Source organism: Brassica napus, chromosome C2, assembly GCF_020379485.1.
Source record: "Brassica napus cultivar Da-Ae chromosome C2, Da-Ae, whole genome shotgun sequence".
Taxonomy (NCBI): domain Eukaryota; kingdom Viridiplantae; phylum Streptophyta; class Magnoliopsida; order Brassicales; family Brassicaceae; genus Brassica; species Brassica napus.
In genome coordinates, this window is record NC_063445.1 from 23,085,154 (window position 1) to 23,101,818 (window position 16,665).

The window sequence follows — 16,665 nt, forward strand, 5'->3', positions numbered from 1 at the left end:
AGTAACAAGTTTCAATAAAAAAAATTATAATTTAAAGAAAACTCAATTGTTACAAAAAAAAAAAAAAAAAAACTCAATTTTTTTTTCCAAACTCAAGAGATTGAGAATCATTCCTTGGGTTAATGATATGGAAAATAGATTGCAAATAATGATATAGCTCAAGAAACCCGACAATTACAAGAAGAATGACGAAATTTGGTTAAGAATTGAAGATTTTGAGTGTTTGCGTGTGAGTGGTGTGAAGATGGTGATCCTCATGGTGTGATCTTACACGAGGGAGAGAGGGAAAGTCGTGCCCCGCGTCGGGTTTTCGGATTTATGTTCGGGTCGGGTCTATTTAAGTGGAGAACCATTTATGTTAGAGCATCAGCATCGACGTCCTTATTGGACGTCCTTAGTGTTTTTGGGTTTAAAAATAAATCAAAAAGCCCAAAATCAAAACAAACGGATGTTAACTTAGATCTGTTCGATGGGCGTCCTTAGTGGCACGTGTCGCGGTGAGAAGGGTCCGAGACGGTTAGGGCAAAACACGATATTCTTCAACACACCTGAGCTCTTCCTCTCCCGATCCTCTCTCGACGACGATTTATTTGGAGATAGGGTTCGTCGCACATCTCTCTCCAATCACGGCGACTTCTCTCGGAATCTCTCTATATATCTCCCTAATCTCTCCCCAATCTCTGTTCAGCTTCGATATCATCGGATTCTCCGTAGATTCATTTGAAGAAGGTATGTATCTTCTTCGTTAGGATCCCGATTTCGAATCTGTGTTGTGTGTAATCCTTAAATCGAATCTGTTTATAGTTTATATCTGAATCAAAATCTGGGTTTAGTTTAGACCAACAATCGAATCTGCATGTTAGATTAAATCAGTCCTGATTTCGTTTAGTACCTCCTCTGAACCTAACCGTCTGAATCGAAATCTGGGTTTAGTTTAGACCAACAATCTGGGTTTAGTTTAGACCAACAATCGATTTTGTTTGGATGATTGGGTTTTGTTTTCGTGTTGTATCTCCTCTGAATCTGTGTTGTGAACAAAGAATCGTCAATATAGTATCGAATGTGTGTTTAGTTGCTATAGTTTCTTGAGAAACAAAGAATCGTCAATATGAAGTATCGAATGTGGGTTAAGTTGAATGTTCCTTTGCATTGTTTTACTTGCTATAGTTTCGTTGATAGATTGTGATGCTATGGTTTCTTGTGTGCCATTAGAGAACGATGCTATCATTTATTGCTTCTCATCAAACTTGATAGGTTGTACTTGTCTCAAAACAATATTCTAGGTCAGTTAGGAAGTAAGTATTATATTTCTGATAAAAACATTAACGAAACTTGATAGTTTTGTAGTTCTGTTAGGAAGTAACTTTTAAAATATCGTGGTCTGCTTGTAGTGTAGTTAACGAAACTTGATTTCGACATTGTGAACTAGAGTTAATAGCTATGTACTTGTAGTTTTGTAATAAGTGTTGATTAGACTTAGGTAGATAATGGTTAGGTGTTATGGAGTTATTACCTGGTTATGTTTGTCCTATTTAATCAGATAGAATATGGTTGAGCTTTAGTATCTCCAAATCTTCTTTCTTAATTTTTTCCGAAAAAAAATCTCTGTGGTAGTATCAGTCTCTTCTCTGTCCTTGTTGCCATGAATCCAGGTAGCCAGTATCCTGGTTATGTAGATTTCCTTCATAGCGTTTCAGGAAATAATGCTCAGGGAAACTTTTCTTATAAAAGTTTTCCTTATAGTCTCAACCTTGGAGCCTCTCAAATTCCCTCTTTCAGTTCACAACAGACTGAAGCTCCATCCTAGCCTGATAACCCACCAGTGGAGACACCAGTGGAGCGGATGGTGAGAAAGAAATGGAATCCTGTTGATGACGAGGTCCTGATCAGTGCCTGGCTAAACACATCAAAAGATGTTGTTGTCGGCACTGAACAGAAGTGCCGGAATTTCTGGAAACGCGTAGGAGATTACTTTTCAGCAGCTCATCATGAGAAGAGAGATGTCGAGCATTGTAAGCATAGATGGCATAAACTCAATGGGGATACAAACAAGTATTGTGCAGCATACGCAGCTGCGGAAAGGCTTCAAAGTAGCGGTCAGAATGACAACGACTTAGTGAAGAAAGCTCATGAGATCTACTTTGCGGATCACGGCTCCAAGTTCACCTTGGACCATGCATGGTGTCTTCTGAGATACGAACAAAAGTGGCTGAGCCTGAACACTCCAAAGTCTGGCGGTGAGAAGAGAAAGACTGGTGAGGTTGGTTCCCAAGCATCAAGCAGTAACGTTGGTGAGGAAGAACCCCGTCCCGAAGGTATCAAAGCTGCGAAAGCAAGAAGGAATTCTAGGAAGGGGATGGCTGTCGAGGACTTTAAGAGCGTCCATGAGCTCAAGATGGAGGATTTGGCGAAGAAGGAAAGGTTCTCGAAGCTGGCCATTTTAGACACCCATAATCAACATTTTAACAAAAGTCTCACCCATAATCAACATTTTAACAAAATTTCTTAACCAAAGTCCTAAACTACATTAACTAATTAAATACTCTAAGGACCATTCTAAAAGTCCTATTGATGCACTTGCTCTGAGGGGTCTAGCGGTCTGTTAGATTACCGTTACGTACGACCGCTACACGCACACTGACCTCGCGGTTGAGTAGGAGCTTACTGGGCTTATTAACGGGCCTCATGGATTTTCTCGAGAGAGCGACGGAAACTCATCTTCGAAGAATTTTCTCGAGAAAGCAACTGAAAAGAAAAAAAAATCTAAAATCAATGTGGCGAAGGTCAGCGTCGTTTATCCTCGACCGAAGCTCGAATTCACCTCCCATGGCCGACACCACTCAAACCCCCTTTCAAAACCCTGACGCCATCTCCGCCTACTACCAAACCCGAGCGGCGCATCACGGCGTCATCACAAGCGACTGGCTAGCCCAGGCTCAAGCCGCCGTGGAGCAGCCTGACTCATCAGTCTCTGATCTCGGGGCTGAGAGGTCGTTTAATGTGATCGATGAGTTCAACGGATGGAGAAAACAGCCGGATTTGGCTGAAGCCGTGGCAGCTATCCGAGCTATGGCTGCTGTTATTCGTGCAAGCGAGGCTACCACCATGATGGAGCTTGAGATTGAGCTTAAGAAGGCTTCTGATACACTCAAGGTTAAGAAAAGATTGAATCTTTATCATCTATTCTCATGCTCTAGTGATTGGAAAAAAAAAAGATAACTTGTATGTTCTGTTTCGGCGTTGTTGTCAGTCTTGGGACAAAACTGAAACTAGCTTTCCAACTTAAGACCTCACTGTACTAAAAATTGTATCTTTCATCATCTCTTCGTTCTCTGGTAATGGAAAAAAGACAAAACTTTGTGTGTTCTGTTTTGGTTTGGCTGTCAGTCATGGGACAAGACTGAAACTAACTTTGCAACTTAAGACACCACTGTAGAATAGATTGTATCTTTTATCATCTATTCATGGAAAAAAAGGCAAAACTTGTGTGTTCTGTTTTGGTTTGGTTTTGTTATCAGTCATGGGACACAACTGTAACTAACTTCCATTTTAGACTTCAGTGTAGAAAAGATTGAATCTTTTATCATCTCTTCATTCTCTAGTGATGGAAAGGGACATAACTTGTGTGTTCTGTTTCAGTCATGGGACAAAACTGTAACTAACTTTGCAACATAAGACTTCAGTGTAGGAAAGATGCTATCTAATATCTTTTATCATCTATTCATTCTCTGGTGACGAAAACTAACTTGTGCGTTCTGTTTAGGTTTTGTTGTAATGTCAGTCATGGGACAAAACATCAATCTCCTTGACTGCTGGATGCGATCTGTTCATCAGATACGTGACGAGAACGTCTGCTTTGGAATACGAGGATTTCAATTCAGCTAAGTCTCGTCTCCTTGAACGTGCTGAGAAGTTTGGTGAAATCTCTTGCAAGGTTTGTGAGTCCTCCCTCGCTTACATGAAAATCCATCTACATAGAAGAAGATCTAAAAAATGTTCACTTTTGTCACAGGCTCGTAAGATAATCGCAATGCTTAGTCAAGACTTTATATTCGATGGTTGTACCGTATTGGTTCATGGACTCTCTAGAGTTGTTCTCGAAGTACTCAAGACCGCTGCACAAAACAACAAGCTCTTTCGAGTTCTCTGCACAGGTGCCTTCTCTTGTTCCTACTAATGTTCTCATTAATTAGCATCTTGCTGAACCCTTTTTGAATGAAAACATTACAGAGGGAAGGCCGGATGGAACAGGTGTTTTGTTATCGAATGAGCTATCAAAGCTCGATATCCCGGTGAAGCTGCTACTTGATTCAGCTGTGGCGTATAGCATGGACGAGGTGGACATGGTGTTTGTGGGAGCAGATGGAGTTGTGGAAAGTGGAGGTATTATCAACATGATGGGTACTTACCAGATCGCACTAGTTGCTCACAGCATGAACAAACCGGTCTATGTAGCCGCAGAGAGTTACAAGGTAACCAAAACTCTTTTTAAAGATCCAAGTTAATGACTAACGATACGAAGTTGTTGTTCCGTATTTGCAGTTTGCTAGGCTTTATCCGTTAGACCAAAAGGACATGGCTCCGGCGCTGAGACCGATCGAGTTTGGTGTAAAGATTCCGGCAAAGGTGGAAGTAGAAAGGTCGGCTCGAGACTATACTCCTCCTCAGTACTTAACGCTACTCTTCACGGACCTTGGTGTTCTCTCTCCCTCTGTTGTTAGTGATGAGCTTATTCAACTCTATCTCTAAGTTTTAACATCCTAATTAGTTTTTTATTTTGCTTCCACTTAGATTGTGTTCTTTTCAAAGTTCAAGTTTTGATCTATTAACGTTATTTTTGTTTTTGGATTGACAATGGTACACATGTGGCATATTTGTTTTTGTTCCTGGGTCGTTCTTGTGTCACTTATTTGGTCTTTAAGGGGCAGGCATGTGATGCAACGAGTTCTTTTTTTGTAGTTTGTAATAAATTATTCTATTTGTTGTATGAAGATCTAGGCTTGATGGGTTTTATTTGTACCTAGAGATCAAAATTTTATGTTTGACGGTTCGAATTGGAAAAAAAAACTACAAAATTTTATATATGATTTCTAATTTACATAATTATTAGTAATATTGTTTTTCAAAAAATTAAATCAGATTGATATATAAAAACTTTAATGAATTATCAATCAAACCATTGAAATTAATTAAAATGGTTTCCACACATCCAATAAAATTAAGAAAACATTTCAGTATCATAATTCATAACTAATAAATTTGAACCATACTTATATCTATTCAGTGTTCCCCAAAAACACATTTGTATCAATCTTAAAGATGAAAACCATGAGTTAATGTAGCTGAACGGATGTAACCAATTTAGATAACACTTACATATATAACACACTGAAGTGTAAATATATTAAAGAAAACATTTCATTTCAGTTGTCTACCGTTTTGACCTTGATCGTTCCTAGCCATCAGATTTCCATCCATCATTTTCCAGTCAATCAGAACTTTACCCTTAGACCAAATTAAAGGACAGACTGATCGAGTTTCTGTTAAGAACCGAGATTCAATTCCGATCGAATCTAACCTTTCTAGTTCAATTCGTTTACGCTTGATTCGATTTGGTCAGTGTTCGATCTAAAGCAATAATGAACACATTTGAAATGTTTACCCAATCTTCGTTTCCTACTGAATGAGGAGAGAACTAAACTCTCATGCCTTCACTCAGATCGTAATCGATCTCACTTGATCGTTTTACGCAGGTATTACAAGAGAATATACCGCGAGTTGTTCGGAGAAGACTATCAAAGTGACTGCGATGAAGATGACTCTCTATCAGCCTCTGATACCTCAGACGACGAGGCTACACATAGTGAACCGGAGAAAACACCTTGATCTCAAGAGCTCTAATCACTACTGGATCTCTCTAGTCTCGATCGGCTTTCTCCTTCCGCTTTGATATCTTCTCTCTCTCTCTGAACGAATCTCTGTAAACTCAGATTAATGCTCTCTGACTCTTCTCTGTGATCCTCTGTTTCTTTATTAAGGATGACGAAAGTTGTTACAATCGGGACCCATCGTAACAACCTCTCTTCCAGCTCAGCACGAGCTCATAAGCTTGCGGGCTTAGTCTTGGGCCAACTTATATTCTTTAAGTCCACGGCCAAAATGACACAGCATCCACAATTCTCCACCTTGACGTTTTAGGTCAAATGCAAAGAATCCCGCCGAAAGCTCTGTAGCTCCGAGAACCCGGAATCATGTCTAAAGCACCATCAAACAGTTCCAACACCTCCACTGGCCAATGCGGATCCAGCGAAGAACCATTACCTCCTCCACTGAAATCCCCAAGTCCTGAACCAGCTCGACTTCCCAGTCCAGATCTTCTCATCTTCAACCCTAATGTGCCACAATCTCCAACTCTGACTCTCCCTGAAAATTTTAAGTTTCCAGATCCTCCAGTTGTTCCTCAAAGTACCACCGAACCGAATCAAACAAACACCTTATCAGAGAATCTTGTTGAACCTCAACAGCAACATACTCCTCTTGAAATCTGTAAGCCACCTTCTTCAATTTACTCAAATCTTGTGAGAAAATTGCCAAAGAACCTGACACTGTTACTTGTCTTCACATAACGAACACATGAACCTTTTCGGAGACACGCCAGTAACCCCTACGTAAGTCTCCCATCTTCTTCATACTCGTTAGTTAGGTTGTTGTTTATACAGGAACAAAATACTAACTCTTTTGCTCTCTGTGTATGTATGTACTCCTCTGATGAGATGATTTAAACAACAGAACCATCTCGAAGTACGTTCTGGAACGATCAGGCAGTGACCCCAACGTTTCGAGGTACTTCTCGAACGCGTTTCCAGGTAACCCTTTAGTTAACATATCAGCTGGATTTAGAGTAGTATGAATCTTGTGAATCTTGACTAGGCCGAAATCCACTATGTCTCTGATGAAATGAATTTTGTTTGCGACATGTTTAGTCCTCTCATGATGAACTGCATTCTTAGCTAGACATATTGCACTTTGTGAGTCACAATGTAGCCTAAAGAACTGAGAATTAAACCCCAATTCACAACAAAATTCCCTCAACCACAAACCCTCTCTAGTAGCTTCAGATAAAGCCATGTACTCAGCCTCTGTAGTAGAAAGCGCTACTACATGTTGCAGTACTGATCTCCATCTCACGGTATTACCACCAACTTGAAACACATAGCCCGTCACTGACCTTCTCTTATCACGATCTGTAGCATAATCATAATCACAAAAGCCCTCCACCTCAAACTGATCACTCTTAGTGAAATGTAGACAAACTTCTGAAGCTCCTTGAAGATACCACATAACCCATTTAACAGCCTCCCAATGCTCACGACTTGGCTTAGACATAAACCTGCTCACTAGCCCAACTGTGAATCCCAAATCTGGTCTAGTTCCGATCATAGCATACATCAAGCTCCCAACTGCACTTGCATAAGGAGTTGTATCCATTAAATGTTTCTGGTTTTCCCACTCTTCTGGTGTCAGACTCTTCAATTTGAAATGAGCTCCAACTGGTGTTATCACCGGTTTGCTCTCTTCCATTCCAAAACTCTTCAGAACTTGTTTAATGTACCTTTCTTGAGATAGCTTTAGAGTTCCTTTTACTCTGTCTCTAGTGATATCCATTCCTAGTATCCGAGTGGCTGGTCCCAATTCCTTCATCTCAAATTCTTTCTTCAAAATATCCTTGAGCTTTGATACTTTTTTCTTATCTTTAGCTGCGATAAGCATATCATCCACATAAAGCAGTAGATATATACTTTCTTCAGCTCCTTTTCCTTTCAGACAAACACAAGGATCCTTTATGCACCTCGTAAAACTTTTATCTCTGATGAAAGCATCAAACCTCAAATTCCATTGACGAGGAGACTGCTTCAACCCATAAAGACACTTTTTCATCAGACAAACTTCTCCTCATCTCCCTTCTTTATGAATCCCTCTGGCTGTTCCATGTAGATAGTTTCATCTAGAGTTCTGTGTAAGAACGTTGTCTTAACATCCATTTGCTCTAGCTTAGTGTCAAAGTTCACAACAAACGACAATAATATCCGAATGGATACATGCTTAACCATTGGAGCAAAGATCTCATTGTAGTCAACACCTTCCACTTGTGTGAATCCTTTAGCAACTAGTCTAGATTTATATCTAGGATCTTCAACCCCTGGGATTCCTTCATTGTATTTATAAACCCATTTGGAACCAATTACTCGCTGTCTCTGAGGTCGATCTACAACATCCCACGTACCATTCTTATCCAAAGAAGTCTTCTCATCTCCCATAGATGCATTCATTTATCCCAATCTTTGCTCATTCTAGCTTATGCGTAAGTCTTTGGCTCAGTAACTTCAATGTCCTTAGCACAAATTAAAGCATAAGCAACAAAATCTCCACTTTTAAAGATTGATGGTAGTTTGGAAGTTCTTCTAACTATGTCACGTGCTAGAAGATATCCATCAAGACTTTCAATAGATGAAGAACCTTCATGTTTCTCAACCTCTTGTTCAGACTCAGAATCTGAACTGTCACTAAACTCTGTGGATGATGAAGAAGCTCCACCTTCAGCTGAGCTCGAAGGTCCTTGAATCAAATCAGAACTAAACGTAACTTTCTTTTTACCCTTCAGTTTTTCTTCTTTCGATTTCTGATAAAGCTTGTCTTCATCAAACACCACGTTTCTGCTGATTGTTGACTGTCCTGTTTCTAGAAGCCACACACGATAACCTTTTGTGTCTTGCGGATAACCCATGAAAATACCTCTCACTGCTCTAGGACTCATCTTGTCTTGAACTGTATGCACATACGTCACACAACCAAACCTTCTTAGATGGCTATAATTCACTTTACTTCCTGACCACACTTTTTCTGGTATCTTGAACTCTATAGACGAACTAGGAGTTCTGTTGATTAAGTAGACTGCAGTAGAAGCTGCTTCAGCCCAAACTTCTTCTCCAAACCTGATTCAGCAAGCATACACCTGATCTTATCTACAATGGTTCTATTCATTCTCTCTGCAACACTGTTCTGTTGTGGGGTATAGGTACAGGTTTTGTGTCGCTTAATGCCAGACTCTTTACACAACTTGTCCATCAACATATATGCGTAAACACTTAATCTTCTTGCCTGTCTGATTCTCAACTAGAGCTTTCCATTCAACAACATTCGCATATACTTCATCTTTGGTACGTAAGAACCTTATCCAGATTTTTGTGACAACCCGCCCCGTGGGAACTACCTGTCCCGTGGGCCCCAGGCTCACAGCGCTGCAGCGCACCGACCCCAACCCCTCCATTATGAGTTCTCTCTAACTCCATAATTAGGTTGTTGGTGAACCTCGAACCCAGGACCTCACCCTTTAACAGCATTCCCACAGGACAAGGTGTCACCAATTGATCTGCAGTTCAATTGGTGACAGCTTGTCCTATGGGAATGCTGTTAAAGGGTGAGGTCTTGGGTTCGAGGCTCACCAACAACCTAATTATGGAGTTAGAGAAAAACTCATAATGGAGGGGTTGGGGGTCGGTGCGCTGCAGCGCTGTGAGCTTGGGGCCCACGGGGCAGGTAGTTCCCACGGGGCGGGTTGTCACAATTTTCTTCGAGAAATCATCAATCAATGTCAAGAAATATCTGCAACCTGATAAACTATCTTCATTTGTAGGTGATCCCCAAAGATCCGAGTGAACGTAATCTAGAATGGACTCTGAGTTGTGTTTGGCGGTAGGGAATGGTTGTCGATGAGCTTTCCCTAGAACACATTCTTCACAAAAACTTAACGTATGCACTTCCTTTGTATCAAGATAACCCTTCTTAACCAGCAAGTTCATATTCTTTAAACTCATATGCCCGAGTCTTGAATGCCAGATATTTGTCATATCTATTTCTGCTCTTGCTACTGAAGCTTCAGTACTAACAACAACTCCCTGAAGATAGTATAAACCATCTTTATAGCAACCAGATAAAACTTTCTTTCCTTGTTTGAAGAAGGTAACCTTGTAACCACTTCCTTCATATTTGCATCCATGCTTCTCTAGCTGTCCATAGGAAATTAGATTTCTCCCCATAGTAGGCATATAACTGACGTCTGTCAAGATCACAGTAGACTGATCAGGGTTTACTATCTTGAGCTTTCCTATTCCTTGACCTCACTGGTAGTGTTGTTTCCCATAAGAACTTTTCCTCCTTCCAACTCTTCAAGATCAAACAATACGTGCTTGTTTGGAGTGATATGAAAAGAACACCCTGAATCCAAGACCCACTCTTCTTTAGTTTCTTGAACGCTAGCAGTAAAAATCACAGGATGTTCCTTCTCATGAGCAACGTTAGCTGTCTCATAAGATTTGTCTTTCCTGTTTGGACAATCACGCTTGAAGTGTCCTTCTTTACCATATATCTAGCATTCTTTGGCCTTTGCGGAGTTCTTTGGTCTTGACTTTGACCGGTGATCTTTACTCTTAGATCGTCCATTTCCATAACCTCCATTATTTCCACGTTTATCATTTCTTCCTCTAGTAACTACCAGACCTTCTCTGTTTGATTTTGATCTCCCAGTTAAGCCTTTCTCTTTCAACTCGGCTTCTTTAGCATAAGCAGACGTAGTCACTTCTTTGACTGTTAATGTCTCCTTTCCATTGCCATACTTCAGTGTATGGACATGAGAATCATATTGTGGAGGAAGACTCGTAAGAATCTGTATAGCTTGATCCTCATCGGAAACCTGAATGTTCAAGCTTGCAAGATCATCAACCAGCTTTAGGAATGTGTCTAGATTTTCTTCAATACTCTTACTCTCCACCATTTTATAACTTGCAAAACTTTGCTTCAAATAGATCCGGTTAGGTAGAGTCTTCGTTTGATAATCTCCTTCTAGAGCTTTCCAAACTCCCAAAGTTGTTGTTTCCTTCATGACTTTTCACAAAACCATATTGGTTAAGCTTGCACATATCAAGTTCCTAGCTCGAGTATTCTTCTCCTTGGCAAGAGGAACTTTCTTAGCCACTTCTTCAGTCTTAGAGCTCGAGTCTTCTTCAACCTTAGTATCCATGATAACTTCTTCGTGTATAACGTTACCAAGACCTTGAAGCTCAAGTTGCATCAGCATCTTAAACTTCCACATCCCGAAATCACCAGATCCATCGAACTTCTCCATCTCGAATCTCGTACGATCTGACTCCATTGCGATCTGTCAACAATCACAACACCTCACACGCAGGAAACAACTAGAACACCACAGATCAGATCCAAAATCCCAGAGCCGACAACCTGGCTCTGATACCACTTGTTAAGAACCGAGATTCAATTCCGATCGAATCTAAGCTTTCTAGTTCAATTCGTTTACGCTTGATTCGATTTGGTCAGTGTTCGATCTAAAGCAATAATGAACACACTTGAAATGTTTACCCAGTCTTCGTTTCGTACTGACTGGGGAGAGAAATAAACTCTCATGCCTTCACTATTGATCTGATTGATACAATAATAATCGATCTCACTTGATCGTTTTAAGCAGGTATTACAAGAGAATATACCGCGAGTTGTTTGGAGAAGACTATCAAAGTGATTGCGATGAAGATGACTCTCTATCAGCCTCTGATAACTCAGACGACGAGGCTATGCAGAATGAACTGGAGAAAACACCTTGATCTCAAGAGCTCTGATCACTACTGGATCTCTCTAGTCTCGATCGGCTTTCTATTTCCGCTTTGATATCTTCTCTCTCTCTCTCTCTCTCTCTCTCTCTGTAAACTCAAATTAACGTTCTCTGACTCTTCTCTGTAATCCTCTGTTTCTTTATTAAGGACGACGAAGTTTGTTACGAACGGGACCCACCGTAATAACCTCTCTTCCAGCTCAGCACGAGCTCATAAGCTTGCGGGCTTAGTCTTGGGACAACTTATATTCTTTAAGCCCACGACCAAAACGACACATCATCCATAGTTTGTGTAAAGATCTGGTAAAGGTGGAAATAGAAAAGTCGGCTCGAGACTGACACTCCTCTTCACTGACCTTGGTGTTCTCTCTCTTTCTGTAGTTAGTGATGAGCTTATTCAACTCTTATCTTTAAGCTTTAACATCTTTTCAATAACTTTTGGATTTTGCTTCCACTTTAACCTTTATTCCTTTCAAAGTTAATGTTCTGATCTAATAGTGGCACTTACAAGAAAACTAAAGGCAACATTTCAGAATCATTGTTCATAACGATTAATAAATTTGTACTAGATATATAAGAACCACATCGATTCAATGCCCATCAAAACAAATTTGTATAGTAGTTTGACTAATAATTCAGCAATAAATACACCAACAAATTCAAATTTTCAGTCTAGAAAAAGCGATATATAATACAATTATGCAAATTAGTGAAGAGAAATGTTTACATGAGATATTGAGCATGTTATAAGTAGAACCGTTATACATGAATCGTCATAAGACAACTATAATTGTCGATTGTATAATTGTTTATGTAACATTTCTAGATATTTGTAATAGAATAAAATAATAAGTCAATGTTAAAAGCTTAAATGTGAAAAAACCATGAATTAGTTTAGCTAAACCAATGTAAATAATTTAGATAAACATACAGATATATAACACCGAAGTGTAAATATATTAAGGAAAACACTTTACTGCCTACGGTTTTGAGACAGAAACAGAATCACCGCAAAGTCCACATATCCACCGTTACCTGCTTCATCTTGATCGATCCTAATCGTCAAATTTTCATCCATAATTTTCCAGTCAACCGGAGCCATCAGACTTGGAAACGCCAGCGCATTCATCTGCACCGTCGGATCACCACCCAACTCACAGATCCTCGTCCACAAATTATCCCTTAAACCACTCAATCCCTTAATGTACTCTTCCATATCTTCCTCCGGTACACTCTCCACCGCCTTCTCCCAACACATGGAACCATTCTCCTCTCCTCCTCCGGTTGCCACATCATCACTATTGTATTGTGACCTTAGTGTCACTGGAGCCTTACGCAAGTACTTCTCGATTAGTGTGTCCATGCTACCAAACGAGTAGACCCTATCGCAATGTGAAAACGTTATTATACCAATCAGTGCGCGCAGAAGACGCTTAGTTCAGCCGCTTTTTGAAAAGACCAGTTCGGCGTTTCGAAAATGTTACTTGTCTTCGGTTCTCCTTTTTGATCTCCTTGATCTCTATCTTCTGTCGACTTTTGATGGTTTTAGGGTTTTGCAATTTTTTTCTATTTCTGTTGCTTCACCGTCAACTTGAAGTTTTTCATGGGTTTTGATTCCGTTGCAAGCAAGCAAGCTGTCAGTGTGGCTTCTCCGTCATGCATATTTTGCGACAAGAATGATGAGAGATGATTATGAAATCAAAAAATTTCTTTGAGGAGTTCAGTCTACTTCATATAACTCCTCCATTTCGTAAAGTTACATATTCTAGAGAAAAAAATTGTTTCAAAAAGATCTATTTTTGCATTTTCAATGCATGTTTTATTAACTAATTGTAAACTTCAAAAAACTTAACTGCACTTATTAGATTTTTAATGTGTTTTATTAAAATGTGTAAAAAGTTTAAAATATGTAACATTTTGAAACGGAGGGAGTATATGTTATTTGTGATATTAAATGCACGTCTCAATAATTTAACTTGATTATGGGATATTTTCATATAAACCAAAAGTTAGCTTTTTGTTAATCTAAGTTTGTGATATAGTTTCCCTGATTTACGAGATATACTTACCACATTCTATTTTGCCCGTTTGTTTAGAAAAAAAAAAAATTAATTAAAGATGATGCATATGCTATATAATCAATCGAATATATGCATATCAACATTTATTACAAAGGGGAGTCCAAATGAAAGGTTCATCCACATATTTCAATTCATTTATGTTTTAATTAAATTTCCTCGCTCAGTATATCAGTTAAGTTCTCCATTAATTAACCACTCAAAAAAAAAGCAAGGTTGATGGATCAATTTAGATTTGAAAAATGATCAGTGGAGAACACCTTGGGTCAATTAGTCAGTATTAAAGACAACTTGTGGTTTCAAAGTTAATTGCCATAGCTAACTACGACATACCCTACAGTATGAGGTTAACAACTAGTCTTTGGTGCTCTATTTGTACAAATGAGTTCTCGTTCTGCTTGTGTGTACCGAATGTCTTTACTCTTGAACTGTTGTTCTTCTCTCTTGTCAGTGACAGTTTCTAGATTTGGGAGTGGCACATCTCTCCATGACCCAACAACATTGCATCTCAACCAATCACCTGTGTGAGGAGACTAGTTAACCAAGGTTAGGGCAGAGGAACATTCACATGATCCTTCTGGCGCACTGAGCTTGCTGTTCATGATTCCATATGCTCCACGGCCTTCTCATTTGTTACACATGCAGAAACTGCATGCCATTTTAGATGAGCTCATTTCTCGTTTTCCATAGCCGGCAGCCAAAGCATCCAAGGAAAGAGCTTCGAAGTCTCTCATCTTCCAAGGTGATGATCTTAAGGAATGGAAAAACAGCATGTAAACTCTCTATCTACCATCACACCATTTGGAGGACATAACTAGTAACACCTAAACTAGTCCGTTTCTGCCCTCCATAGCTACTGGAACAATGGAAAATCATAGATCCGCAAGGTTAAATCCCTTTTTCTCGGCTTCAATGTTTTAAATAAATTATAAATTATAAATGTTGATAAAACGAACCAGAAGCTGAATTAAGACAACGAGATAGATATAGTAGAAATTTCATTCAAAACAAAAAGCGCAAAACAGAACCAATCTAAGTGTTTTTGTCTTGAAAGAAAAGAGTGCAAAAAGAGAAACAATTGCGGTTTGAGAACTCTTCAATCTCAACAGTAACTAAAAACAACGTCTATAACCATTGTAAAGGCTTCTCAACTTTACTCCCAACCGCCAACTGCAGCATTTGTGGGTGGCACAGCCGTGTCCCATCCACCTTCTGCTGCTGGAACCGCTGGAAAGAAAACCAAAAATAACAAACCATTAAGAAAATAAACATCCAGAGAGACCCAAAATATGGTTTCAGGTTGTATCTGTCACTACTCACCACCGGATTCGTTCCATGAAGCACCGGCAGGAGCAGCAGCGATTGGTGCCTGGGCTTCTCCAGGCCATGCAGCATCAGGGATGGCAGCAGTGGTCCACTGATCACCACCTCCATACTCAGGAGCAGGTAGTCCAAACTCCGCCTGAGGGGCAACTTCATCCTCATCGTCTGGCTTAGCCTCTTCAGGCTCCCTGTAGAAGAACAGGTCAACCTGTGTACAACACAACATATAAAACAAGTGAAACACCAAACAAGAACAGAAGAAATGAAATTACAGATGTTAATTCTCTTACCATGACATCCCACTTCTGAGCAGGGCGGATGGTTCCACGCATCTGAAGGACCATGCGAGCAAGAAGCCAGAAAAGACAACCAATGCTGTGCTTTCCCTTGTTGTTGGCGGGGATACCAATGTCAACAAACCTCATGGGAGAGTCAGTGTCACAGAAGGCGATGATTGGAATGTTTCCCAAAGCACCTTCCTTGATGGGCTGCAACACACATACGCACAAGATCCATGTTCAGACAAACACCATCAGTTAATACAATTTTTTCATAAAAGAATTTTACCTGGTGGTCGGTACGTGGATCGGTAAGAATCAACAGCCTGGGCTCGCTGAACGAGGTCTGCATCTGATTGGTGAAGGTACCAGGAGTGTGCCTTCCAGCAATGGCGTTGGCTCCAGTGTACTGAGCGAACTTGAGGACAGCTCTCTGACCATAGGGCCTAGCTGACTGGACAATGATATCCTGTGGGTTCTCAATAGCAACAATAACTCGTGCAGCCATTTGCAGCTTCTCCCATGTTTTTCCCAGGTTAAAGATGTAAATACCTGACAAGAGGGAAAAAAAAAATCAAGTTTAAGAATGCAAAGCTATGTTTAATAGTTCATAGCAAATTAAAACAAACAGAAGTAAGAAAATTACTTCAAAAATATTTTTTTTTTTAAAACAAAACATCAGTTGAAGAAGTCAAACAGGGCTAGCTTCCGTTGAGACACAATTTTCCAATTCATAAGCTTAGAATCTTATTTAAGAAATGAAACCAATGTCCAACTCGTTACTTCATACAGACAGACAGAAACACACAAAAGAACAGAACTTTTGTTGTTGATCTTATAGACTTAATATTACAAGAAACGATGATAGAAATAGCTACTACTTTAGATCCATGGTGGCGGGTAAGCTCTACGTTAAGAAATAAACGACTCATAAATGGAGCATGCCAACACAGAATCATCTATATACAAGGACATAAAGTGAACATTTAGAAGAGGAGAGAGTGTTACCGTCGTTGCGTCTCTTGAAGACGTAACGTTCCATTTGGTAGTTACAGTTCTTGGTTCCGAGGTGAACTTCAGCAGCACACATCATCTTGATGTCAGCTTCCTTCTGGGAAAGCTGTCCCGTGGTAGCAGATCCGTTAGTCGCCATTCTCTCAGAGACCTAACCGCCGAGATAAGCTTTTGCAGTTTTATAAATCAAATCACACGAGAGAGAGGCCAATAGGGAGCCGCGAGGGAGGGAGACACCAATATATCTCAACCAAAACCCTAATGCGTTAAAAGCCCATTTTACCCTCGACCT

The 16,665-nt window shown here is 39.9% G+C and overlaps 3 protein-coding genes and 1 pseudogene across 3 annotated transcripts; 2 read left to right on the forward strand and 2 right to left on the reverse strand.

Moving 5' to 3' along the window:
* The first annotated feature begins 1,843 nt into the window (after nt 1–1,843).
* LOC106433043 (glutathione S-transferase T3-like) lies at nt 1,844–2,509 on the forward strand. The gene has a single exon (XM_013873888.2). It carries the CDS (start codon nt 1,844–1,846, stop codon nt 2,507–2,509), a length of 666 nt encoding a protein of 221 aa, XP_013729342.1.
* A 161-nt stretch (nt 2,510–2,670) lies between these two features.
* Nucleotides 2,671–5,013, forward strand: LOC106433050 (translation initiation factor eIF-2B subunit alpha). The gene is made up of 5 exons (XM_013873894.3): nt 2,671–3,153; nt 3,782–3,934; nt 4,013–4,154; nt 4,231–4,472; nt 4,543–5,013. Exons 1-5 carry the CDS (start codon nt 2,686–2,688, stop codon nt 4,747–4,749), a joined length of 1,212 nt encoding a protein of 403 aa, XP_013729348.2. The 5' UTR covers nt 2,671–2,685; the 3' UTR covers nt 4,750–5,013.
* Nucleotides 5,014–12,096: 7,083 nt separating this feature from the next.
* On the reverse strand, nt 12,097–14,597 carry LOC125582079 (annotated as a pseudogene).
* A 144-nt stretch (nt 14,598–14,741) lies between these two features.
* On the reverse strand, nt 14,742–16,631 carry LOC106433052 (40S ribosomal protein SA-like). Its single transcript, XM_013873897.3, has 5 exons — nt 16,368–16,631; nt 15,649–15,911; nt 15,372–15,569; nt 15,079–15,289; nt 14,742–14,985 (listed from the first exon to the last, which is right to left on the reverse strand). The coding sequence occupies exons 1-5, from the start codon at nt 16,510–16,512 to the stop codon at nt 14,912–14,914; spliced, it is 891 nt and encodes a 296-aa protein (XP_013729351.1). The 5' UTR covers nt 16,513–16,631; the 3' UTR covers nt 14,742–14,911.
* Between the last annotated feature and the right edge of the window lie 34 nt (nt 16,632–16,665).